This window comes from Ornithorhynchus anatinus, chromosome 19 (assembly GCF_004115215.2).
Source record: "Ornithorhynchus anatinus isolate Pmale09 chromosome 19, mOrnAna1.pri.v4, whole genome shotgun sequence".
Lineage (NCBI taxonomy): Eukaryota > Metazoa > Chordata > Mammalia > Monotremata > Ornithorhynchidae > Ornithorhynchus > Ornithorhynchus anatinus.
Window position 1 is genome coordinate 4,047,041 of NC_041746.1, and position 27,955 is coordinate 4,074,995.

Here is a 27,955-nt window from a genome sequence, read left to right on the forward strand (position 1 = left end):
GTATTTATTATGTACCATGTGCCAGACACTGTTCTAAGCGCCAGGGTGTACACAAGCAAATCGGGGTGGTCACTGTCCCTGTCCCAAATTAGGCTCACAGTCTCAATCCCCATTCTACAGGGGAGGGAACTGAGGCCTGGCGAAGTGATGATGGCATTTGTTAAGCCCTTACTATGTGCAAAGCACTGTCCTAGGCGCTGGGGATCAGGTTGTCCCACGTGGGGCTCACAGTTTTAATGCCCATTTTGTGACTTGCTCAAGGTCACACAGCAGACAAAAGGCAGAGTCGCCATTAGAACTCAGGACCTTCCGCCTCCGAGCCCCGTGCTCCATCGCTAGGCCGTGCTGCTTCTCCAGGAAGGGAAAAGTAGGGAAGGGCTAGGAAAGGGGTTCGGCTCCTTCTTCCTCCTCCCCTTTCCCGCCGAGGCCCGCACTGCGGGAGGGCAGGGGCGACTGGGTTCCTTCGGGGAGCCGGGCCCGCTCAGACCCAGGACCTGAGGGGAGAGAGAGGAAGAGAGCGGGCGCCTGGGAGGGAGCCGGCCCACGGCCATCTCCAGGGCGACGAGCCTCGCAACAAGATGGCGGAGGAGAAAGACAACGCAGGTAGGGCCCGGCGGAGGCGGGCGGCCGAGGGGCGGGAAGCGGAGGAGAGGAAGGGGAGAAGGGCCGGGCCTCCATCAGCCCCTCCCCGGCCCGCAGTGGGAGGCGCCGGTCCTTCCCTCCCTCCCCGTCATGGCCCCCGCCGCTCAGGGACACGTCTCCCGCCCAGCCCCCACCTCCATAAATATCTGTGAGGCGCGGGGGCGAAAGGCCGAGGGCGGTCGGCCTCCCCCACCCTGCGTCCCCGGGGAGAAGGGCGGCAAGGCGGCGGGGGAAGCCTCGCCCCCGCCCCCATTTTGGCTCCCGGCGAGCGGGGGGCGGAGCCGCGGCCATGGTTGTCATCCTCCCCTCCCCGCCGTCCCCACCCTCAGTCATGGGGACGGTGGGCTGTTAGCCCGCCATCCGCGGGGCAGCGGATGGCAGGGCTTCGGCCCTCCGCCCGGCCCGCCGCCAACATGGCTGGCAGCTGCCCACGAGGGAGCTCCGCTCCTTCCCCGGCCGGGCCCGGACGGGCCGGGCGGCCAGTCTGCGGGGCCCGGCGCCCCCTGGCGGACGGACGGGGCGCCGCCGCCGCCGGACGCGGCAGCCCAGAGGAGGTGGCCTGCCTCGTGGCCTGGAGGCCGGACTTGACCTCCCCCCCCCCCCCCTTTTTAAATCTCTTACCCGTCAGAACTGCATAAATCACCCCCTGGGTCGAAGCTCTTTAGGTAGGGTTTAAAAGTAGGCACTTGGAAAATAATAAACCGTCCTCCGAGACTGAATCTCTGAGCCCTTCCCTTTTGCGGAACACTAGGCTGGCATGTTTGGAAAGGAGTACGCTGTGCGGAGGAACGACCAAAATGACTTCAGAGACAAAAATAATACCTCGGACCTGTCTTTCTTCATTAAGGAACCGAAGGCCCATAAAAACAGTTTTGCAACAGGCAAGGGAAGAATGGGGTTGGCAAGATCATTTCCTACACAACCGGGGAAATGCGGGACAGAGCGGTTAAATGAAATGCCCAGGGGAGCAGAGTGAATCAGGGGAGAAGCAGGAGCAAGAGATCTCCTGACTCCTGTCTACAAATAATAATACTATTTTTAGTTTTGGTTTGATGAGAAACAGTGTGGCCTCGTGGATACAGTGCTGGTCTTGGAATCGGAAGGCCCAGGGTTCTAATCATGCTACCACTTTTCTGGTGTGTGACCTTGGGCAAGTCACTTCACTTCTCTGTCCTTCAGTTACCTCCTCTGTAAAATGGGGATTAGGACTGTGATCTTATATGGGACATAGACCCTGTCCAACCTGATTAACTTGTATAATAATAATAATAATAATAATAATGAAGATGGCATTTGTTAAGTGCTTACTATGTGCCAAGGACTGTTCTAAGCACTGGGGAGGTAAAAGGTAATCAGGTTGTCCCACGTGGGGCTCACAGTCTTCATCCCCATTTTACGGATGAGGTATCTGAGGCACAGAGAAGTTAAGTAACTTGCCCAAGGTCATACAGCTGATAAGTGGCAGAGTGGGATCAGAACTCATGACCTCTGACTCCCAAGCATTTGCTCTTTCTCCTGAGCCACGCTGCATCTACCCCAGTGCTTACTACAGTGCCTGGCACATAATAAGAACTTAACAAATACCATTAAAATATATTTAACACTTCTGAAAGGCTTGAAGTCTTTAACCAGATGCTCATATGTTGGCCTACCTGAGAAAATAAGCAACACTTCAGATTAATAGTATGTAATAAGTATTATTATTGTTATGTAATAGCAACAGTGATGATCAGGTTTAAAAATAAGCTAAAATTAAATATTTATTATTAAAGTCATATTAAACAGTTTCCACTGTTCATAAACATCTATGTGTTGCTATAGTGTTGAAAAGAGGTTGGTAGCCATGTGGTCACTCAATTTTGAAAGCTATAGCAGTTTTCTAATTCATAACAGTTTCTTATAGACTATTTATCCCAACTAAATCAATGAGTATGTTTACTAGAAAAATAACTTAACCAGTCATCCTTACCTTTTATTTTTACATCCAAATGACACCCAAATTTGTGAAGCCTTCCGTAATTGTATTTTTCTGCACCTTAGTTCACATTATCGTCATCAGCAATGATGTTTATTGAGCAGTTACTCTGTACAGAGCAGGTACTTAGTGCTCAGGACAGCACAATACAACAGAGTTGGTAGGCACATTCCCTGCTCAAATGAGCTTTAGTCTATATCATCAGAGTACTTTTTGCATTTACTCTTACTCGTTCCATTTTTGTATATATACTTTTACATACTATATTTTTGAAGCCTTTTTCTCCTGTTTGTAAATTATTTTATGTCACTCTTCCCAGCTAAATTGTAATGTTCTTGTGGGCAGGGGTTCTGCCTTCCTCTACCATGTTCTCCCAAGTTTTTAGTACTCCACACATAGTGGGGACCCCTTGAAGTTAGCAATGTGGTGATTTTATTGCTTAGACTGTAAGCTCGTCAGCAGGGAATGTATCTGTTTATTGTTGTACTCTCTCAAACAGTACTGTGCTTTGCACACAGTAAACATAGAGTAAATATGATTGAATGAATGAAAGAATTAACAAGTCTTCATGTGTGCACCGAGCAAAAGAAAAGAAACCTCAAGTGTGGAACATATAAACACACGTCACCTAAAACACAAAAACAGAAATTCATAAACACCTACACCATTGAACTTTAACCAAACAGTATTTGAGACATATAGCCCCAATTTTTACTAAGAGATTAATTTATTATTTGTCTTATTATTTCAGCATTTCATGGTTTAGCAAGTGGGGCTTTATAGAAAAGTATTTAGAAATTCTTGTAATGACCAGACTTGGGTTCTGGATTGTTTTCCAATATTGAAGCATTGGCATTATTTGGATCAAATGGAACAATAACATTATTTGTATTGTCAGTTAATTAACCTTGAGGGCATTTCTATATGTCCTTTGTTTCATGTTTTCAACTGTTCTCATGGTAAGAGTTTCCCTTGAGGCCTATTAATTTTATTTTAACTTCTTCAGGTTGGGTTTCTAAAGTGTCTGGTTAAGTGCTTCAAAGATTTTCACAGACATCTTGGAGGGAGAGAACACAAAGATACACTGATGCCTCTGTATCTAATTGAACAAGCTCCTGTAATTTTTCTGATTTGGTTTTAACCTTTTTCTTTCAGTGCTTCATTTTTTTTGTTCTGTTTTTTATGTCCCAGCCTTTCTCTGACTGTAATTTTTTTTTTCCTCTTTGGGGATTGCATTTAGCAATTAATTCCATTTTTCTTTCTTTGTTCTCAGGTTATATCAAATTAAAACTATTCCATCAGCAGTTGTAGCATCTAACATCTTGGAGCTGCCATTGTAGAAAATCTCTAAAATTAGAAAATGATGAGGCAGGATTCAGCACTATTAAAATATGGAGAAATGTTGTCCCTGACAGGGATTTTAGTAATTACATGCAAATATAAAATAAGCAAGGACTGTATGTTCCCACAAAATATTAATATCAATTCCCACAAAATATTAATAACATACAAAATTGCCTAGTTTGAACATATGTGACAATATTGGATTTTTTTCAAGTTAGACCCCTAGAATACATTATAGTAAAAGTCTCAAACAATTTTTTTAAATGGGGCTCTTCATACCTCAAGAACTATAATAATTATTAATTAAAGTAACTTTTATCATGAAGAAAACATGTGTACTAATGATTTTGACCATGCTCCAACAATGTCTAATCTCTTTAAAAATTTAGTAGTATTGCTAATTATATTGTAAAATAGTATTTAAAAAAGGTATTTTATTAATCAGTGGTATGTACTGGGTGCTTACTGTGTGTAGATCATTGTAGTAAGGTCTTGGAAGAATACAGCACAATAGAATTGGTAGACACGATCCTCCTCCCACAAATAGCTTACAGGTCTGGGGGGGAGACAGATATCAAAATAAATTCCTGATAGAGGAAATGGCAGGATATAGGATATGTATATAAGTGCTGTGGGGCTGAGAATGGGATGATTTCAAGTGCTTAAAGGGTACATAGGTGATACTAAAGGATGAGCAAGTAGGGCAAATGAGGATTTAGTGGGGGAAGACCTCTTGGAGGAAATGTGATTATAGAGTTTTAAGGTGGGTCTCTTGGATTTGAAGGGGGAGGGAGGCAGGCCCTGGTCAAGGCGGCGGCAAGATAGACGAGATTGAGGTACACCATATTGGTTGGCATTAGGGGAGTGAAGTGTGTGGGTAGGGATTATCTTGTACCTACCCCAGTGCTTAGAACAGTGCTTGGCACGTAGGAAGTGCTAAACAAGTACCATAATTATTTACATAATTATAAATCAGTGAGGTAAATGGGCAAGAGTGCTGATTGAGTCCTTTAAAGCCAGGGATAAGGAGTTTCTGTTCGATACAGAGGTGGATGGTCAACCACTGGAGGTTCTCGAGGAGAGGGGAGATGTGATTTGAACTTTTTTTAGGAAAGTGATCCGGACAGCATAATGAAGTATGGCCTGGTGTGGGAGAGTTAGGAGGTAAGGAGGTCAGTGAGAAAGAAGCCTGATGCAATAGGCAAGGTGGAATATGGTAAGTGTCTGGCTCAGCACAGTAGCAGTGTGGATGAGGAAGAAAGGGAGGATTTCAGCAATGTTGTGAAGGTAGAACTCACAGAAGTTGGCGACAGATTGAATATGTGGGTTGACAGAGAGGGATGAGTCGAGGATAATGCTGAAGTTCCAGGCTTGTGAGACAGGGAAGATGATGTGGTCTACAGGGATGGGAAAGTCACGGGGAAGACACAGCTTGGGTGGGAAGATGGGTTCTGTTTTGGACATGTTTAGTTTGAGGTGTCCACAGGACATTCAGGACAAAGGGAAGCAGCGTGGCCTAGTCAAAAGAACCCAGGCCTGAGACCTGGGTACTAATCCCACCTTCTGCCAATTGCCTGCTTTGTTACCTTAGGCAAGTCACTTCACTTCTTTGTGTCTTGTTACCTCATCTATGCAATGAGGAATAAGGCTGTGGGCCCCATGTGGGACATGAACTGTGTTTAACCTTGTGTCTACCCCAGCGCTTAGTACAGTGCCTTGCACCTTGGAAGTCATAACAAATACCATGGAAAAAAAAGATGGAGGAGCTTACAGTCTACAGGGGGAGACAAACATTATTATAGTTCAATGAGAGGGGAAATAGTAGAGTATAAGAATATTTTCCTAAGTACCATGGGGTTAGGTTAGTATCAAAGTGTCAAGTGCATAGGCAACCAGAGAGGGAGGCCAGTTAGGGGAAATAAAAGGCTTAGTCTGGTAAGGGCTCTTGGAGGAGATGTGATTTTAGGAGGGTTTTGGCAGTGGGAGAGGGGTAGACTGTTGAATATGAAGAGGAAGGGCACATGTGGGCAAAGAATCGGTGGCGGAGTAGATGAGATGGAGGTAAAGAGAGTTGGTTGGCACTAGAGGAACAAGGTTTATGATTAATAATAATATGATGATGATGGTATTTATTAAGCACTTACTATGTGCCAAGCACTGTTGTAAGCACTGGGGTAGATACAAGATTTAGTTGCCATTGTTTTTATGAGATGTTTTCCCCCTTGACTGTATTTATTGCCATTGTTCTTGTCTGCCTGTCTCCCCCGATTAGACTGTAAGCCCGTCAAACGGCAGGGACTGTCTCTATCTGTTGCCGACTTGTTCATTCCAAGCGCTTAGTACAGTGCTCTGCACATAGTAAGCGCTCAATAAATACTATTGAATGAATGAATTATCAGGTAAGACACAGTCCTTGTCCCACATGGGGCTCACAGATGAGGAAACCGAAGTCCAGAGAAGTGAAGTGACGTGCTCAAGTTTACACAGCAGACAAGTCATGGAGCCGGGATTATCAACCAGGTCCTTCTGGCTCCCAGGCCCACACTCTATCCACTCCACCACACAGCTTCTCTCAAGTGTGCACGTTAAGTTGTAGTAGGAGGTCAGGGAAGTTAGGTAAGAGGGAGAACACCAATCGAGTGCCTTAAACCCGGTGGTGAGGAGTTCCTTCTCAGGGCAGAGTGGCCCCGTGTCCATCCCTTCTCCCATCAGGGCAAGAACTGGGTGAGGTAGGGTGAAGGAAAGCCCTTCTTCAACTTGGCAAGGTAGCCACTCCTGCTCGTGGCGACTCCTGCCTGACTTTAAGCCAGCCACAGGTGCGTTCAGCGTCTTCCTCCTATTCTCATCCCTACATTCCCTGTGGGCTCAGAACCAGGTAGGAGCCGGCCCGAGCCCAGGTGGCTGGCGGGAAGCCAGCCTCCATTAAGTCACTTGGATTGAAAGGCTGAATCTAGGCCATGATTTTGCCCAGCGGGCTAAAGAACTCAGATTTTTCCTGGAATTCTCGGCGACACTTGGACAAGCCACACCCACTCTGGCCTCCCATTAGTTAGCTCCTATTTCATATGGGTCGCCAAAGCTGGACCACCTTCCTCGGGTCAGAGTAAACAGATCGTTCGGAAGACAGAATGTGTCTATGTTTTAGTGCAGCCGGACACCTGATGTGCCTTCATTTTTGTCTGTATTTAAAAGATATAAAGTTAGTCCATTGCATCCCTAAAACATTCAGCAGCAACAAAGGACGATGCTTCAATAGTTCTTGTTAAGTCTTCTGGACTTTAACATATTTTTTAAAAATGGGCTCCTCTTGCTGACCGATCTCCTGGTTTATTTTAAGTCTTCTTCATGCCCCTGAAAATTGTGCTAGAGACATGCCCAGCAAATTCTCGGTAGGGCCCTGTCTCTACATGACGGAGGATTTGAGTTAGAAAGCAGGGAACCGAACACATTGCTTCCGTGTATGGAAGCAGCCCCCAGCTCTGACCAAGTTAAACTTGGCAACGCGCGGGCGGTGGTGCCATCGGAGCAATAGTATAAATATGCACGTTCAGCTCCGTCACCGAGCTTGGTTTTAAGACAGTCTCATGGGGTTTGATTTCTAAAAGCGACAGAGATTTCCTTGTTTCTGAGGTGCAGAAGATTGCAGGAGCTTTAAAAAAGGGACGGGCTGATTAAGTTGATAAAATCAGCTGAATTTTCAGAAGGCCTTTCATGCGTGCATTCTTGTGGCATCTGAATATGTGCGTGTGTGCGGGCGTATGAGTGTGCTTTCCCAACAACTGAGATAAAAAGCTGTCTGCTGGAGGAGGTGCACACAAATTCTCCTACATTTTACCAGGCGATTGAAGAGCATCTTTTCTTGTCAAAATCAATCAATCAATCTGTGGTATTTAATGAGGGCCTACTCTGTGCAGAGCATGGTACTCACTAAGCATTTGGGAAAGTACCATATGGCAGAGTTGGCAGATGCGTTCCCTGCCCGCAACAAGTTCACAGGCTAGAGGGGGAGTATGTCACGTGTGTGGCTGCACGCCAGTTATTTTGGGCTTGAGAGCAGCATGGCCTAGTGACAAGAACATGGCCCTGGGAGTCAGAGACTGTGGTTTCTAATCCCAGCTCCTCCCCTTGTCTGCTGCGTGACCTTGGGCAAGTCACTTCACTGTGCCTCAGTTACCTCATCTGGAAAATGGGGATTAAGACTGTTAGCCTCCTGCGGGACCGGGACTGTGTCCAACCTGATTGTCTTGTATCTACCCCAAAGCTGAGAGCAGTGCTTGGCATGTCGTAAGCCCTTAACAAATACCATAATTATGAATTAGTAGTATTATTATTACTCCACTTAAGGAAAACCTTTCCCCTAAGTACTCACAGCCCCATGTAGCACTTATGTACATACTTTATATTCTCTATTCCTTGCTTTTATGTGATGGTATTGTAAACTCCTTGAGGGCAGGGGTCATATCCAATGACTCTTTGGAGTTGTGCTCTCCCAAGCTTAGAACCATGTTCTATATACAGTAGGTGCTTATCAAATATTATTGATTAATTGAGTGATTTAAAATACATTCAGAGTTATCTTCAGGAAAACTGCAATGCATGGCAAACTAGACGAACAGTAGATAATTCAGCATTTTTATTTATTCATTTTTTAACCTGGGACTTTAGAGAGAAAAAACATACTGATCCCTAAGTAGGGAAATACAACAGAATGTTGAAGAAATGTCATGGAACTTCATAGAGCACAGAAGTTGTAGGCTGATAAAATGTGGTGGTGTATGCAATGGTGTCTTCTAAAATTTTAGGATCATTGGTAATAATGCTAAGCTATTCTAGAGTTCAGATATTTTTCATGATCTAAAACCGTACAGTTTTCTACTCAACATTTTGTAAGGTTTTTTTTTAATGTGTGGTGTTTACACTGGCTCCTACTGGGGCTTCATTTTTGGTGTAATATAAATAGTTAACTCATTCACATTAATTACATTCAAATGTTCTGTACACATGGCCAGATTTAGGGGTGGAGAGGGGGACTGCGGTAATTGTTGAGCTTTTCTGTTCATGTGTCATTTTCACTATTGTAAAGAAAACGAACATAAAGAATAAAAAAAGAATTATTAAAATCACCGGAAATGAGGATAAGTAAAACCGCCTAAAGTTATTCCTTTAGCCAGGCTGATGAGACACATAGATTTTTAACACTTTCTGACTGTGTTTTCTTTAAATTTGTCTCATCGGGGGAAACCCTATGAGTTCTGAAGTTTAAACGGGTAGGTGAGGTGGGGGCAAATTTGTGTGTATGTGTGTGTGTGTGTGTGTGTGTGTGTGTGTGTATGTGTGTGTGTGTGTGTGTGTATGTGTGTGTATGTGTGTGTGTAGATCTTGGCTAATTCACAGCTTCAGAAGACGTAGGAGGAAGAATGAACTGTTAGTTTAAGAGGTACATTCTAGGTATGTTAAAGCGTATCCCAAAATTTAGTATAATATACACTGAAAAATTTTCTCCGGCATTTAAGAGATGGTGTAGGAGATATCTGAAGTCAAGGCAGTATTAAAGGCAACCTAGGATGAAAGCTTCCTTTTTCTAAAATTATTTTCAAGTGCAGCTTTTCTGTCTTTTTTGTCTCTATGGTATCCATCACCATGGTATCCTTTCCTTACATACACTCAAAAAAAGGTTTCTTTCCCCAGAATTGATGTAAATGAGTCCTTCAATACAGTGTGTGACCACCAGTAGGCTGAAACGTGTAACACAAACTCAGAGAAACCTCAAGGACCTGAGTAGTGACTTGGACAAGAGAGTGGTGTTTTGAGAGGGCTGCACACCTCTGGAATTGAAATATATCTGGGTCTTCATGTTGTCTACTTCCCCTTAATTTTATGCTTATTTTCCATTCAAGCATACTGCTCTTCCTATTTTTCTCCTCCTCTCATCATTCTCACAACATCTTTCTTTCACAGCAACTTCCAGCAGTAAACTGGCCTAGTGGATAGAGCCTGGGCCCTGGGAGTTAGAAGGACCAGGGTTTTAATCCCAGCTTGGCCACTGGTCTGTTGTGTAACCTTGGCTAAGTTGTTTAACTTCTCTATGCCTCAATTCCCATAAAATGGGGATTAAGACTGTGAGCCCCATGTAGGACAGGGGCTGTGTCCAACCCAATTAGCTTGTATCTATCCCAGTGCCTAGTACAGTGCTTGGCACATAGAAAGCACTTAACAAAGACCAAAAATAAATAAACAAATAAATAATAAAAGATCTCCTGATTCCCAGGCCCATTGTCTTTCCACTGCTTCTCACAGTGTTTAGTCTGGGTTAGTCTTTAGTCTGTGTTTTAGTAGCTAATAAATCAGATGGATATAAAGCCAAAGCCGCTACCCCAAAAAGGAGAAAAAAAAGGGAAACAGGAGTCCCCCAATTCATTACTAACTAGCTGGCCAAACCATGTGATACCTTTGAGGATCAGGAGCATCCTTGAGACCTATTTTACCTCTTCCCTAGCCCCAAGGTCTAATCTCTGTTGTTATTGTTATTAGTGGTAGTGATAATAATAACAGTGGTATTTGTTAAGCACTTACTATGTGCCAGGAACTGTACTAAGCTCTAGGGTGGGTACAAGCAAATCGGGATGAACACAGTACTTGTCCCACATGGGGCTCATAGTCTTCTCATAGTCTTAATCCCCATTTTCCAGATGAGGTAACTGAGGCCTAGAGAAATAAAGTGATTTCCCCAAGTTCACACAGCAAACAAGTGGTGGAGCCAGGGTTAGATTCCAGGTCCTTCTGACTTCCAGGCCTGGACTTAAGGCACATTGCTTCTCACTAGGCCTTGATGCTTCTCTGTTCTCTGTTATCATTACTTCCTGGTTTATATATATGTATTTTTATAGTTGGGAATTTGAATTCGACTTGCTGTTATGGTGTGTTTACCCCCTTGGGCACCGCCCCTATGGCAGGGCTGGGGCCCTCTCCTGTTCTTGGATTAGTGCAGGGCAACCCGTCAGTCCAGCTGGCCCAGTTCCTCCCAGGCATGCAGTTTACTCAGTTCTGGGAGAGAAGAGGAAGCCGTTGAAATGAACATGTCTCCTTTGCAATCTGTCTGAGTAGATAGGGTTAAAACCAACAGCCCAACTTGACTCTATTTAAATGGGCAGCTCTGCTAAGGTTTTAAAGTAATAATAATAATGTTGGTATTTGTTAAGCACTTATGATGTGCAGAGCACTGTTCTAAGCACTGGGACAGTTACAGGGTAAGGTAGTTGTCTTTACTAAAAAGGCATAGTGAATAAGGCACGGCCCCGGAAGTCAGAGAACCTGGGTTCTAATCCTGCCTCCACCACATGCCTGCTGGGTGACCTTAGCCGTCTCTGGGCCTCAATTTCCTCAGCTGCAAAATGGGGATTAAGATTGGAAACCCCATGTGAGACATGGACTAGGTCGAATCTGATGCACCTGTATCTACCCCAGTGCTTACAACAGTGCCTCATGCATAGTAAGCACTTAATAAATACCAAAAAAGATCATGGAGCTGAAAGGGGCATCAAGTCTATCCCCAGGCTCTGGTCCAAATTGCCCCTACCCCAATGCTGACAAATGGTCACCTTTTCCTCTGAGAGTTTCCCAGTCAGTGATGTGAGAGCACCAAGAGCAGATCAGGAAGCAGCACTGTCTGTCCTTCATTGTTCTGGAATATAATTAACTGTATTTGCTTGGGGTTTTTATTATTTATTTTTTTTTCAGAAGCTGTGGTAGGAGAGATACAGAAGAAGATCAAAGATGCTTTTGAAGTTTTCGACCATGAAACTAATAACACTGTGGATGTCAGGTTTGGACATTTTTTTGGTAGACAAAACTAGATGGTGATAAATGTTAGTGTTTTAGCATAGATTGGATGACTACTTTGTGCAGAGCATTGAACTAAGTCTTTGGAGAACCTGTGGAAGAAAGATAAAGCATAAATCCCAGGCTTATGTACATATCCCTTTTTTCTTCTTACTCCTATCTACAGTTTATTTTAGCATCTGCCTCCCCCCTAGATTATAAACTCCTTGAGAGCAGGGATTATGTCTGCTAATTTTATTGTGCTCTACTAAACACTTAATACAGTGTTCAGTGAATACTACTGATTGACTGATTTCAAACAGACAAGCAGACTTATCAGTCTGCTGCCTGGATCATTTTTCTACAAAAATGTTCAGTCGATGTTTCCCCACTCAAGAATCTCTAGTGGTTGCCTAACCACCCTGCATCACACAGAAACGCCTGACCATTGGCTTTAAAACCCTCAATCAACTTGTCCCCTCCTAACTCACCTCGCTGCTCTCCTGCTGTGACCCAGCCCACATGCTTCCCTTCTGTAATGCCAATCTTCTCACTGTACCTCAGTCTTATGTATCTCAATCAGATATTCACTCAATCCATCAATTGTATTTCTTGAGTGCGTACTGTGTGCAGAGCACTGTATTAAGCGATTGGGAGAGTACAATAAAACAAATACGTTTTCCTTGCCCACAGCAAGCTTACAGTCCAGAAGGGGAGAGAGACATTAATATAAATGAATAAATTATGGATATGTATGTAGGTACTGTAGGGCTGAGGGGGGATGAATAAAATGAGCAAGTCAGGGCATCACAGAAAGGAGTAGAAGAAAAGGAAAAGAGGGCTTAGTCAGGGAAGGCCTCTTGGAGATGTCTTCAATAAGGTTTTCAAAGGAGGGGGAGAGTAATTGTCAGACATGAAGAGCGACCAGCCAAATTGATCTGGCCACCTAGTTTGGGAATAACCCAGGATCTGAAATAGCCATTCATTCATTCAGTTGTATTTATTGAGCACTTACTGTGTGCAGAGCACTGTACTAACAGCTTGGGAGAGTACAACATAGCAATATAACTGACACATTTCCTGCCTAAAAAGAGTTTAGAGTCTAGAAGGGAAGACAGACATTAATGTAGATAGATGAATTACAGATATGTACATAAGTGTTGCGGGACTGGGAGGGGTGATGTATAGATCTTCAACTCTAGGGCTGGGCTAGGGAGCATTAGGAAATGATCTGGACCCAAGTGTGCTCACCTCATCGTCAGTCCCCACACCCCCCAAAGATTTCATTGTCAGAGGGTCTCTTCCTCAAGCTTCAGGCTGAGTAAATTTGTTGACTTAACACCGTGGATGACTTATCACAGTGGGTTAAGAGAGCAGCAGGCTACTTGGCATGTAGCCCATAACATTTCTGGTTTATTTTTCTTCTCAGGTGGTATAAAAGCTGCTTTGCATGCCTTTGAACTCCTACTCTTCATTAATGTTTGTAGTTTTCCCCCAGGGCTCCAGAATCCCCTATATATTTAGGAGACCGAGACCAAGACCAGGTCCAGTCTCTGTGGGGCCCAGTCCCCACTAGAACATGCTAGGCCTCCAACCTCACCTTCACCTCTAGGAAAATATACCTGAAATGCTCACCGTGTTCCTTTTTCTCATCTCTGAGGGACTCTGGAAAAAAAAGAGACTGCCCCAGTTTTTGCTAACCCTGCACGGCTGACTGGCAAAATATAAGACTAGGTCTTAAGCTAATGTGGGCAAGGAGCATGTCTAGCAAGCTCTTAGTATAGTGCTTTGCACACAGTAAGTGCTTAATAAATGCCGTTGATTGAATGATTGATTGATCAACCAGTACCAGCCCTGACCCCAGCGGAACCAGTTGTTTGCAGTTCACCACGAGAAGAGGGGCCATGTGTATCAACCCTTTATTTGAAACCACTTAGTACAGTCCTTAGTACACATAGTAAGTGTTCAATAAATGTCACTGATTGATCGATTGATCAACCCAGAATTCAGAAGGGATTTTGGGGGGACGTGGTAGAATTGCAGGCAGGAGTGCATAGCTGTTTCTAACTCTGTTAATCACTCTCGCCAGCATTTCCACAACTTCTCTTGATATGAATGGGATGTGGTTGTTGTTTTTTTAAACTATTTGTCAAATATGGTATTTGTCAAGCACATACTATGCTCCAGGCACTGTACGAAGCACTGGGGTAGATATAAGCTAATCAGATGGGACACAGTCTATGTCCCACATGGGGCTAACAGTCATTATCCCCATTTTACAGATGAGGTAATCAAACACAGAGAATTTAAGTGACTTGCTCAAGGTAACACAGAAGATAAGTGTCAGAACTGGGATTAGAACCCGGGTCCTTCCTTCTGCTGGGCCCAAGCTCTACCATTAGGCCAGGTTGCATTTTAGCCTGGAAGATTTCAGTTCTGAAAGATTGCCAGAGAAACACCCATCTATGAAAAGAGTTCCAGATGAGAATCTGGGAATTACAGTCTGGTGAGTCTCCCTTTTGTACCTGACCAAGTTGAGGATTGCAACAGGAGAAATTGTGCCGCAGTGGGGTTCTTTGAAGGTGTCAACCAGCATGTGGATGAACAGGAATCAGTGGGCCTTATATATTTAGATTATTCAGTAGGCTTTGACAAGGTTCCACATCAAAACTTTTAAAAAATGGTGAACAGTGGTGGGATTGGAGGGAATGTTATGTCACTGGTAGAAAGCTGATTAAAAGCTTTCAAATAAATGGATATACAGGGCCACTCCTATGGTAGTGAAGTGTAAACAATTGGTCTCCTTGGGGTCAGGGCTGGTACTGATTTATTTAACAGTTGCATAATTGATCTTGAAAGAGGGGGCAGAGTGACCCTCAGTCCTTGTGGTTGGTGAAACACCATGCAGATGGAGATGAACTTGCCAAAAGAACCCAGGTCATCTGACTCTCCTGCCCTGACCCTTTCATCCCTGCTTCCAAAATGGGTTATAAAAAGCAATCACCTTGTAACCAGTCAGAACATAGAGATTCAAGCAGGTTTCAGAACGGGACCTGACTCACAACGAAAATAAATACATTTTTTAAAAACTGATCTTTGGTGCTTGGAGAGCTATTTAATAGAAATAATGGCTTTGTCCTGGGCAGGATCGGCTTGCAGAGATTTCCCAGATCATTTTGGCTTCTCTTAACGCCTTTGCCAACTGGAACAGCCTTCTTCAAGATAGCCAAAGAATGTTCCCGGGGAGGGATTGGCATGGAAAATGCCACTGGCAGGGGTATCCGAGCCACTAAATTGTTGGAGTCGTTTGGAAAAAGCAAAGAGCACAAGTAATCCTCATTGTACTGGCGCCATCCTGTGGCAGATAGGCGAAACTGCATGGAAGAACGCCAAGAACTGATTATCTGGGAAAAAATTTATCCTGCTTCAAAACCCAAATTAAATGATGATGCCATTGTTCGATCAATCAAATCGTGACTCATTTGCTCCGAAAAGAATTTAGCCCGTTTCTTAGTGGCTCCGGTAAATACGGTGCTCAAACAACGTCTGACCCGTTCACCTGAGCGTGGAGAGGCTTTGGGTATTACGTATCCAACTGGGCTGCGAAAAATGTGATTTGTATTGCCTAATGTCTTTAAAAAAGGAACAGAAAGCACTGAAGCCGAGGGGTTTGAGAGTCACAAAAAGCTGTTGGGTAAGATTTCAAGCAAGCTTGAAAAAGAAAAGTGTTTTTGTTTTTGCTTGACGTTTTATAAGGCCATTGAGCACTGTTAGGTCCCAGAGATAGGACACGGAGTGGATTAGTCAGATATGCTTTAGTTGAAAACGAAGACTTGTAGAGAGAATGATGGGACTGTACATTCAGAATCAGAAGTCAGTGTAGGAGGGGGTCATATTAGCTGTTCCTCATCGAAGGAGTTGTCATTCATTCACAGCATTAACCAATCTGTCATATTTATTCAGCACTTGCTGAGTGCAGAGTACTATACTAATATATCAATCAATCAGTGGAAGATTGAGAAGCAGAGTGGCCTACTGGAAAGAACGTGGGCCTGGGAGTCAGAAGGATCTGAGTTCTAATCTTAGCTCCGCCACTTGTCTGCTGTGTGACCTTGGGCAAGTCTCTTAAATTCTTTGTGCCTCAGTTCCTTCATCTGTAAAATGGGGATTAAGACTGTGAGCCCCCGTGGGTCATGGACTGTGTCCAACTTGAATACCTTGTAACTACCCCAGCACTGTACTAGGTGCACATAGTAAGCGCTTAACAAATACCATTAAAAAAAGTGATTAGTTTTTTAGTTTTACTAAAACACTGTACAAGCTAATCAAGTTGGACACAATCCCCATCCCAAATAGGGCTCATGGTCTTAATCCCCATTTTACAGATGAGGTAACTGAAGCACAGAGAAGTTAAATCACTTGCCCAAGGTGACACAGCAGACAAGTGGCAGAGTGGGGATTAGAACTCAGGTCTTCTGACTCCCAGGCCTTTCCATTAGGTCGCGCTGCTTCCCAAATGCTTGCACTCTCCCTGGGGTTTAGTACAGTGTCCTGCACACAATAAGTGCTCAATCCCAACTCCCCATTGATAGATTGATTTTCTTCCCATCACCCCCCAGATGCCCTACTCTCTCCCCCTGTGATCCACACCCATGCTCCCTCTCACACGCCACCCCGCCCCTCTCTGTCTCTTTCTCATCCGACCTGCTTCCTCATCCCTGGTCCCGGCCTGCTGGGGCTGGCAGTGAGCTCTCCTCTGGCCTGGCGAAGCTCCCAGCTCCCTTCACTTACCATCTGGAGTTCTTCAGGCTCCTCCACCCTTCTGCTGCTTCCCCAGGCTCCTGGCAAGGGCATGTCAGCAGGGGGTGGAGAGCAACTCTCTCCGGCCGCCCTTGAACACAAGGTTATGGGACAGTGGAGGCAGGACCTGCTTAACAAGGAGAATAATAGTAATAGTAATAATAATAATAGCAAATGTGGTATTTGTTAAGCTCTTAATACATGTCAGGCACTGTACTAAGCACTGGGATAGATTACAAGATAATCAGGTTGGGCACAGTCCATGTCTCATATAGGGCTCAGTTTCCATCCTCATTTTAATAGTAATAATAATAATAATAATAACTCTGGGGACTGTCTGTGGGCATGGAAGGAGACCAGCAAGCAGAATCGAAACCAGCATCAGGCACCGCAAGTAGGAGATAGCGGAAGACCTGAACTCTGGCAGGTCGATTAGGTATCCTGAAGTGTCTGGTCGAGTCAATTGGAGAAGCAGTGTGTCCTAGTGGAAAGAGCATGGACTTGGGAGTCAAAGGGCCTGGGTTCTAATCCCGGATGTGTCAATTGCTTGCTGTGTGGCCTTGGGTAAGTGACTTAACTTCTCTGGACCTCAGTTTCCTCAACTGTAAAATGGGGATTAAATACCTGTTCTCCTTCCTTAAACTGGTAGCCTCAGAACCTTAGAACCCAGACCCTCTGATTCTGACTTCATAATGTTGGTTAGGTTTTAACAAGGAAGAACAAAAAGCTAAAATTATTTTGGCATCCTTGGAAAATAGTATAAAGTCATGAAGTTTTGTCATGTAGGTTTGTCTTGTCTTTTCCCTTTCCCTGGAAAATGAATTTCCAGCTCCTTGAGGACCGGGAATCGTGTGGAATTCTCCCCTGGGTATTTTTTCTCCAGTGCTTAGTATAGTACTTTGCACACAGAGAAGCACATGATAAAACATAATAACCACTATTATTACAACCCTCCACATTTATTAAGCATCCTCACACAGGATACTTTGCATATTTGTCATTTTTAGGATCCTCCAACCCCAGTCTGTCCTTTTCCAGAATTTCCATTCTAAATAAATATGTGACCGGGATGTTCTCTCCTTTTTCAGGGAGATTGGTACAATTATCCGGTCACTGGGGTGTTGCCCAACTGAAGGAGAGCTACATGACCTAATTGCAGAGGTAAGTGGCTTGTGTGATCAGCAGTATTTAACCACTCTTCTGTCTTCCAGGCAAACTGCTAAAAGCCTGTTAAACCGAGAAGCCATATGGCCTAGTGGACAGGTCAGAAGGGCCTGGGTTCTAATCCAGGCTCTGCCACTTGTCTGCTGTGCGACTTTGGGAAAATCACTTCACTTCTCTGGGCCTCAGTTCCTTCGTCTGGAAAATGGAGATTAAGACTGGGAGCCCCATGCAGGACAGGGACTGTGACCAACCTGATTAGCTTTTATCTACCCAGTGTTTACTACAATGCCTGTTACACAGTGAGCGCTAAACAAATACCTTTTTTTAAAAAAAACAAAACACTTACAGTGTAGAGGAATATACATGCAGTTTACATTCAATGAATCACTAAGTCTCACCCACCCTTCCTTGGTAATATTTTTCGGCCCCACTTCTTGCTCTTCACTTCCTCAATCACAAAATGGGTCATCCATCACTTCAGGCTTGGATCCCTGCAGCAACTCTCGGTGCGAGCCCCTCCTCTGCTGCCAGTCTTCATCACCACCAATCTAGTCTTCCCTCCATCTCTGCAAAATATAAAATCTATAAGCATCCCGACATCATGGCTCTGGGCAATAAAATTGCCTCCACACCACCTGGTCATTTCTCTTTCTCCTCTTCTTTCTCTGTTTTTAGGCCTGGTGTGGGTTCATTGCTCTTTTGTCCCCAGAAGAGGCTCTGGTCTTAATCGTGATTGTTCCCCTTTCCCCCAGCTTTCCGTACTTCACAGAGTTGGGCTCAATTGTCATTCTGTGCTTGATCTAGACCTAGAACTAGACTGGTTCTCAGTCGGTGATGAAGGTCAGAATTGAGAAACATTACAATTAATTGGTCAATCAGTCCACCACTGGTACTTGTTGAGTGCTTCCTCTGTGCAGAGCACTGAACTAAGCGTTTGGGAGAGTACAGTAAAGCAGAGTCAGAATACACATTCCCTACCCCCAGTGAGCTTACAGTCTAGAAGGAACTTAAAGTCTAGTTGGGGGACCTATGGACTTGGTAACATGCCAGCTCCTAGCAGTAACTTGTCCTGAGCTGCACAAGCATGGAAATCCAGAACTCCCGGAGACGTGTTCAATAGTGGGGGGGGGAGGGTATTGACAGCACCAGAGGCAGGAGTGGGGTGGAGACAGCAGGGGAGGCAGGAGGATCGGCGAGGCCCCAGCTTCAGAGAGCGGGAGTTTGCTGTTCTCTCCCCCGACCCCTCCCCGCCTTCTCCCAGCTGGCTCTCTCCCCAGTTCTTTGCCCGCCTTGCTGCTTTGCCAACTCCCACCCTGCCACCCCACATTCTGGGCCCCCTCTGGTTTTTCAGTCGCTCCTTAGAGGGGAACCGGGTGGACATTGATTGGCAAGAAGCCCCTGGTTCATGGCAAGGGGTTCCAGAGAACTGACCAGCAATCCCGCTCTGCAGATGCGAGTGATGAAAGATCCACCCCACAGGGCACGGGAGAATGCGGGATTCTCCAGAAGTCATTTGAACCTTTGAACTTTAATGGATTTACCATGTTAAGTATTTGTGCATTTGAAACTTTTCCAACTGAGCCACAGCTGATCAGCTCTTCTACACACACACACACACACACACACACACACAGGCACACTTATATACAGATTCCCACATTAAAATAGCTAGTTGTCATTCCATGGATCCGACAGACTCTGCATCGATCATAATTAATGATGGAAAAGAGGAGTGGACCTAATTGCAGTATTCACTAGAATCGTTCTCTGATCCTATTATAACACTTTCCTACCCTTTTTTCATTTCAATTGCCTTACCTTAATATATTTCCAGATCTCCAACAAACCACAGAATCCTCAAATTGCACTTTAGAAATAGTTTTTTACTGTTTTCCCAGCATCATTTTTTTCCTTTAGTCAAAACCCCAGTAGCTCCATGCCTGCAAAGTAAGATCCTGACAGAATCTCCAGGATTGTGAATAGGGAACTTTCCCTGTAATTGTGGAAAGCGCGAATTCTGAGCCCACCTCACTCATCCTTCAGGATTTAACTACACCTCCCCCCGCCCCACCTCTCCGATTTCGGGAGAGCAAGAGGTGGAGGTCTCTTTCACTCTCCAGCATCACTTTCTGCCAATGCTTCTGCCTGTTTCCTCTCCGAAAGATACTAGGCCGTTCTCGGATCTCTGGGGAGCTGTTCCCTAGAAACACTGTACAATTTAGGCGGTCTTCGGGGCTTGTTGCCCCAGCAACCAAGGGACATCCCACTGTCAGCCTTAAAGGTCAGCAGAGGCCATTGAAGGGCTCTGAGGAGAGTCACTCACAGTTGAATACTAGACCCCAGCTGAGGAATGGTTTTTTCCAGACTGGCTCCTACAGGTGCCCTGTGTGGCCTCACCAGGGCTGTGGCTGTCCTCAAATGGCACTTTTTAGTGCTCCTGCCTGCTGTTTCTCTCTGCTGTGATGCAATGGAAATGGTATTTGTTAAACACTTACTATGTACCAGGCACTGTATTTAGCAGTGGGGTAGGTGCAAGCTAATCGGGTTGGACACAGTAAATGTTCCACATGGAGCTCACAGTCCTAATCTCCATTGTATAGATGAGGTAACTGAGGCCCAGAGAAGTGAAGTGACTTGCCCAGGGTCACCTAGCAGACAAATGATGGAGCCAGGTTTAGAACTCAGGTCCTTCTGACTCCCGGGCCCATGCTCTATCCAATAGTCCTTTGCTACTTCTCAGCAGTAGTGACTCAGCAAGAAGTCACTCAGATGCAGTGAGCCTCCAAATTATTCCATTTTCAGAAGTTCTAGAGACTTCAGTATCCACTTCTTTCCTTTGCCAAAAGCTTTTTAAGCCCTTAAATATAAATTTAAAAAAAGCCTAGGACACTGTTTCTTTTTTCAAACTTACAACTGAGATGCAGCAGTATTCCAAAATCCTAAATTTTGTACCAGTCTATTGATCAGAATTCAAAAATTTGCAGGTGGAAAATGAGGATTTTGATTTATCAAAAGGGACACCTGTGACTCCTTAGCTTCTAACCTCTAAATACCACTAGATTTTTGTTGTTGTCCCGTCCAAGGCTGAAGAAATGTTTTCTAATTAACCCATATCTCTTAAACACCATTGATTTTCCCTAAAAAAAATGTATATGCCTCTGGAGCTTAAGCTCTTTATTATTTTTACTGTAACAATGGAAAAATTCCCTAATTATCTCTGGACAGTTTTCTTCCGCATAAACAGGTAGAAATATTCTCATTCTACGGCTCTCCTGTCTAGTGACCTGGAACTAGCTGAAACGCAGGAGCTTCATAAAGCATCTTAACTACAGACATCATCTTGATTTTTGTGAAGCATGAAATAGTTGAGTTTATTGACTGATTGTTGTGTCACTGGAGAGAAATGAATTTTCACTGGATGTTTTATTGCAGCTTCTCAGTGGATTCAGCATTAAAATAAATAATCCGGGAATGAGAAAAGCTGTGGCCTAGCGATTTAGCTGTAGGAGAGGGAGCCAGTGATCCCGGGAACAGCAGCTAGGCCCTCCACCCCACCCAGGACAAGGCAAAGAGAAACAGCATGGCTTAGTGGATAGAGCACGGGCCTGGTAATCAGAAGGACCTGGGTTTAAATTCCAGCTCCACCGCTTGTCTGCTGTGTGACCCTGGGCAAGTCACTTAACTTTTCTGGGCCTCAATTACCTCACCTGAAAATTGGGGATTAAGACTGTGAGCCCCATGTGGGACATGGATTGTGTCCAACCTGATTTGCTTGTACCCATTCCAGTGCTTATTACAGTACCTGGTACATGGTAAGTGCTTAATAAATATTATTGTCATGGTGATGATGGTACCTATCCTCTTCTGAGTCCATTCCGTCATCTCCCAAATAGTCTGTGAAAAACAGTCATCCAGCTCAATCATATTTATCGAGTGTTTACCATGTGCATAACACCTTACTAAGGGCTTGGGGGAGTACAGTACAAGAGTAGAACAGACACATTCTTTGCCTACAGCAAGCTTACAGTCTAGAGGGGGAGAGAGACATTAATATAAATAAATAAATTACGGATGTAGACACAAGTGCTGTAAGGCTGAGGGTGGGGTGATGAATAGAGAAAATCAGAGCGTCACAGAAAGGAATGGGAAAAGAGGGAATGGGGGCTTAGTCGGGGAAGGCCTTTCGGAGATGTGCCTTCAGTAAGGCTTTGAAGGTGGGGAGAGTCATTGTCGGGTATGAAGAAGGAGGATGCGCCAGGCCAGAGGCCTGACATGGGTGAGAGGTTAGGGCCAGGGTTTGGGTGAATGCTTGGAGACCCTTCAGTGAAAATGGAGGGAGTGTTTTTAGAAAGTGCCTGTGGAGCAGCCAGCATGACAGAGAGCACTCGAGACTCGTTTCTGGTGCCAAATAAATTCCAGAATCTACCCAGAAACATTTAGGGTTTTTTTGGGTTTTTGTTTTTTTTTTTACTATTTTCAACCATTTTGATTTTTGAGGAAAAAAATTAAAGAAAAAAACTGAAAATGAAGGGCCCCATGTATTTAGTCAGAGACTATAACGCGGAATGACCACTAGAGGGCAAGAGGGAGTCACGGAAAAATCCTACTGATGCTGGCCAGTTTTAGAATACCATCATCATCATCATCATCATCATAATGTTGGTATTTGTTAAGCGCTTACTATGTGCAGAGCACTGTTCTAAGAGCTGGGGTAGATAAAGGGTCATCAGGTTGTCCCTCGTGAGGCTCACAGTCTTCATCCCCATTTTCCAGATGAGGTAACTGAGGCACAGAGAAGTTAAGAGACTTGCCCACAGTCACACAGCTGACAAGTGGCAGAGCCGGAATTCGAACCCATGATCTCTGACTCTTAAGCCCGTGCTCTTTCCACTGAGCCATGCTGCTTCTCAATGGTATTCATCGAGAGCTTCCTAAGTGCCGAGCACTGTTCAACAGAGTTGGCAACACATCCTCTTCCCACGACAAGCTTACAGAATCCCCAGTTGGTCTCACTTTTTCTCATTAATCGTTTCTGCTGGATTTGAATTTTGCCACCGAGCCTTAGAGGCAGCGGTCTAGAGAGTCCCCCCGACCGCCAGCCTCATTAGAACCAACCCGGCCTTGAACTGTGGCCTAATAGCATACACCCAGAGGCTGCTGATTGTGTTCCTTTAATAAGTCAATCAGTGGTGTTTACTAAGTGCTTTTCATGTGCAGAGCACTGAACTAAGCACTGGGGAAAGTACAATAGAACATTGTTGGAAGACACCCTCTCTGGCCACAAAGGGCTTACAGTCTTCCTGGGAGACAGTCATTAAAATAGATTGCAGAGAGGGGAAATAGTAGAGTAGGATGGGAAATTCAAACAGCCCTTCATCCCTCTGGTCACCGAAAGGACTGCTGGACAGGGAGACAGGAGGGTCTGGGCTCGGGAACCTGTTTTGGCCCCTGAACACTATTGCACTGAAGACAGCTGTGGTTGGGATGACCAGAGACCAAGCTACACGTCTGGAGGTTCCTCCCTCAAAAAATAAATCTTCCCAGCTCTTCTATGGAATTAGGATCCAAGGGCCTTTTAATAGGATTTTTGAGAGGCATAGAGAATTTACAGCACCTCATAAAACGTGTGACAGGCAGGCGAAGATCGATGGAGTTGCACATGAGAGGGGATAAACAGCCCAGCCTTATAGCTGGCAAATAGAAAGCATCAGCAACCCAGCGGTGTTCCAACCCCAGGGTTGCTGCCAAGCCTAGGGACAGGAATCCAATTCTTTAGACGCGGTCTATGTTGTTGGCTGCCAAAGGCCAGGCTTCACACTGACCTCGGTTGCTTGTGTCGAGGTAATAGCAAGAAGTGGTGTGGCCTAGTGGATAGAGCACAGGCCTGGGTGAATGGAGATTTCTGATTGGCATTCATCTCTTTGATCTTTAGGTAGAAGAAGACGAGCCAACTGGATATATCCACTTGGAAAAATTTATTCCGATGATGACCAAAGTATTGATGGAAAAGAGGTAATGAGCATTTAGGATTTTGTGAGCCTGTGGGTAACTGTGTGGTCCCAGATCCAGTTAATTGCAGGTGACCGAATCCCGTGAGCATTTTATCTGGGCCAGCAGGAGTGGAGCCTTAACTCACCATAGCTTGTTTGTGGAGAGACTTCAGTTCAGAAAGAATTATTCTCCCATTGTTAAACATCCAGCAAAAACATAAATAAATAGCATCACACTGTGTCAGTTGTCTCAAACTGGATAATTATTTTCCGCAGAGCCGTTCTTTTGCCCTCCAAAATCCCATTCAGGCCTTTGTAAAGAAATTGAGATTTACCATTCCTTTTCTCAAATTTCTGTGGTTTCTCCTTCATGGACTAAAATAAGGGTCATTGCCTCCAAATTCTAGTGTCATAATAATAAGAGTCATTATGGTACTTGTTAAGCACTTTTTATGTGCCAAGCACTGTTCTAAGCTCTAGGGTAGATTCAAGATCATCAGTTTGGACCCAGGCCCTGTCCCATCTGGGGCTCACAGTCTTAAACCTCATTTTACAGCCGAGGTAACTGAAGTACAGAGAAGTGAAGTAACTTGCCCAAGGTCACACAGCAGACATGTGGTGGAACTGGGATTAGAACCCAGGTCCTTCTGACTCCTACGTAAGGTCCCTCTAGACTGTAAGCTCGACCTGGGCAGAGAATGTTTCTACCAACTTTTCTATATTGTACTTTCCCCAGTGCTTAGTACAGTGGTCTGCACACAGTAAGTGCCTAGTAAATACTATGGATTGATTGACTGATAACTTCTTTAATTGAATTCTTGCAGATATAGGCCGATTCCAGAAGATGTCCTTCTTCGTGCATTTGAGGTCTGTAACCCCCAGACTGTATCCAATTGACATGGCTGGCCACTGGAATCTTCACTGGTGAAATTAAAGATTTTTCACTCTTCTTCCTGCTAGGTCTTAGACCCGAGTCAACGAGGACATCTGACTAAAGAAGAGCTTGTCAAGTTCATGACCGAAGAAGGTAGAAGTCATTTGTTCCTTATTTTGTCACAACAGATTTGCAGAATAAGCTTTTTTTAATGGTATTTGTTAAGTGCTTACTATGTGCCGGGTACTGTTGTCCCTCATCGACACCCATGCCCGTCACCCCCGCCGATTGTTCCGGACCTTTAACTCTCTCCTTAGGCCCCCTGTTCCTCCCCCTCCCCCATCTCTCACCCCTAATGATCTGGCCACCTATTTCCTCACGAAAATCAACACGATCAGGTCTGAGCTCCCCAAAGTCACCCCTCCGCCTCTCCCCTCCCCCCCAACAACCCCCTCCCCTACTTTCCCATCCTTCCCTGCAGTATCCTCAGAGGAGATCTCCTCCCTCCTCGCAAGTGCCACCCCCTCCACCTGCGCCTCGGACCCCATTCCCTCTCACCTTCTTAAAACCATCGCCCCTGCCCTCCTCCCTTCCTTAACTTCTATTTTTAACCACTCGATCTCCAAGGGCTCCTTCCCCTCTGCCTTCAAACATGCCCACGTCTCCCCCATCCTAAAAAAACCCGCTCTTGACCCCACTTCCCCCTCCAGTTATCGTCCTATCTCCCTACTACCCTTCCTTTCCAAAATCTTAGAACGAGTCGTCTACAATCGATGCCTAGAATTCCTTAACTCCCATTCTCTCCTAGATCCCCTCCGATCTGGCTTCCGTCCCCTCCACTCTACCGAGACTGCTCTCTCTAAGGTCACCCATGACCTCCTTCTTGCCAAATCCAATGGCTCCTACTCCATTCTAATCCTCCTTGACCTCTCTGCTGCCTTTGACACTGTCGACCATCCCCTCCTCCTCCATACCTTATCTCACCTTGGCTTCACGGACTCTGTCCTCTCCTGGTTCTCCTCTTACCTCTCTGGCCGATCATTCTCGGTCTCCTACGCTGGAGCCTCCTCCCCCTCCCATCCTTTAACTGTTGGAGTTCCTCAAGGGTCAGTTCTTGGCCCTCTTCTGTTCTCCATTTACACTCACTCCCTCGGTGAACTCATCCGCTCTCACGGCTTTGTCTACCATCTCTACGCAGATGACACGCAGATCTACATCTCCGCCCCTGTCCTCTCCCCCTCCCTTCAGGCTCGCATCTCCTCCTGCCTCCGGGACGTCTCCACCTGGATGTCGGCCCGCCACCTAAAACTCAACATGAGCGAGACTGAGCTCCTCATCTTCCCTCCCAAGCCCGGTCCGCTCCCAGACTTCTCCATCACCCAAGCCCATCCTTCCCGTCCCGCAGGCCCGCAATCTCGGTGTCATCCTTGACTCGTCCCTCTCGTTCACCCCACACATCCTATCCGTTACCGAGACCTGCCGGTTTCACCTCTACAATATCGCCAAGATTCGCCCTTTCCTCTCCACCCAAACGGCTACCTTACTATTACGGGCTCTCGTTATATCCCGGCTAGACTACTGTGTCAGCCTTCTCTCTGACCTCCCTTCCTCCTCTCTCGCCCCACTCCGGTCTATTCTTCACTCCGCTGCCCGGCTCATCTTCCTGCAGAAACGATCTGGGCATGTCACTCCCCTTCTTAAACAACTCCAGTGGTTGCCTATCGACCTCCGCTCCAAACAAAAACTCCTCACTCTAGGCTTCAAGGCTCTCCATCACCTTGCCCCTTCCTACCTCTCCTCCCTTCTCTCTTTCTACCGCCCACCCCGCACGCTCCGCTCCTCTGCCGCCCACCTCCTCGCCGTCCCTCGGTCTCGCCTATCCCGCCGTCGACCCCTGGGTCACGTCCTCCCGCGGTCCTGGAACGCCCTCCCTCCTCACCTCCGCCAAACTGATTCTCTTTCCCTCTTCAAAACCTTACTTAAAAATCACCTCCTCCAAGAGGCGTTCCCAGACTGAGCTCCTCTTCCCCCTCTACTCCCTCTGCCATCCCCCCTTTACCTCTCCGCAGCTAAAGCCTCATTTTCCCCTTTTCCCTCTGCTCCTCCACCTCTCCCTTCCCATCCCCACAGCATTGTACCCGTCCGCTCAACTGTATATATTTTCGTTACCCTATTTATTTTGTTAATGAATTGTACATCGCCTTGATTCTATTTAGTTGCCATTGTTTTTACGAGATGTTCTTCCCCTTGACGCTGTTTAGTGCCATTGTTCTTGTCTGTCCGTCTCCCCCGATTAGACTGTAAGCCCGTCAAACGGCAGGGACTGTCTCTATCTGTTGCCGACTTGTTCATCCCAAGCGCTTAGTACAGTGCTCTGCACATAGTAAGCGCTCAATAAATACTATTGAATGAATGAATGAATGAATACTGTTCTAAACATGGGGGTGGATACAAGTTAATCAGGGTGGATACAGTCCCTGTCCCACATGGGGCTCACTCTCTTGATCCCCATTTTACAGATGAGGTAACTGAGGCACAGAGAAGTTAAGTGACTTGCCCTAGGTTCCCACAGCAGACAAGTGGCTGACCCAAGATTAGAACCTAGTTGATTTCCAGGCCCATGCTCTATCCACTAGGCCATGCTGCTTCTTTAGATCACAAGGCCCTTGAGGGAAGAGAACTGTGTCTAATTTGTACTTATGGGTCCTCTCCCAGCATGTAGGACAGTGCCCTGCACACGGTAGTGCTAAACACTCTAAGGATTCTCAGACACGGAAGAGAAGGAGGGGGAGAAAAAGGGGATGCACAGGGAAATTGTTGCCTCCACAGATGCAAGAGGGACCCGGAGGGGCCCCCCCAAGATAAGCTGACCCGGCTTTCAGCTGGCAGAGCATCCCAGCCAGCTATCTCTGCCCCAGGGTAGCCCCAGCCTGTGGTTGATGGTGGGCCGGGGCAAAGTGTGAAACATCCAGACCGGGAATGGGGTTGAATATCCCAAATGACAAGTTCTTGTCTGGTCCACCCCTTCCAGGCGAGCCTTTCACACAAGAGGAAATGGAGGAGATGCTGTCTGCTGCTGTGGATCCAGAATCAAACGTCATTAATTACAGAGACTATCTATCGATGATGGTGGTAGAGGACAATTAAAGTGTCACAAAATAGATTGGGCCACCTCTAATGAAAATGAAATCTTTTTTTAAATTTTAATTTGCAGTTTATTTACTTGAATTTCTTTTCCTGGTTAGTGGGTAGCTACTCTCCGTAAAACTCTTAGAAGATGTGAAGAGTGCCTTATCAACTAGGATAATCAAGATGATTCTAGCAAATAAAGACATGAGGCAAGCTGTG

At 45.5% G+C, this 27,955-nt stretch overlaps 1 protein-coding gene across 2 annotated transcripts; it reads left to right on the forward strand.

The window, feature by feature from the left end:
* The first annotated feature begins 305 nt into the window (after positions 1–305).
* On the forward strand, positions 306–27,955 carry EFCAB2 (EF-hand calcium binding domain 2). 2 transcript variants are annotated; one of them, XM_029047578.2, is made up of 7 exons: positions 306–603; positions 11,702–11,783; positions 17,668–17,740; positions 23,676–23,755; positions 24,558–24,600; positions 24,694–24,760; positions 27,639–27,955. In XM_029047578.2, exons 1-7 carry the CDS (start codon positions 579–581, stop codon positions 27,752–27,754), a joined length of 486 nt encoding a protein of 161 aa, XP_028903411.1. In that variant the 5' UTR covers positions 306–578; the 3' UTR covers positions 27,755–27,955. The 2 variants fall into 2 exon arrangements, with proteins under 2 accessions (XP_028903411.1, XP_028903409.1); XM_029047576.2 differs by having other exon boundaries at positions 309–603; positions 11,699–11,783.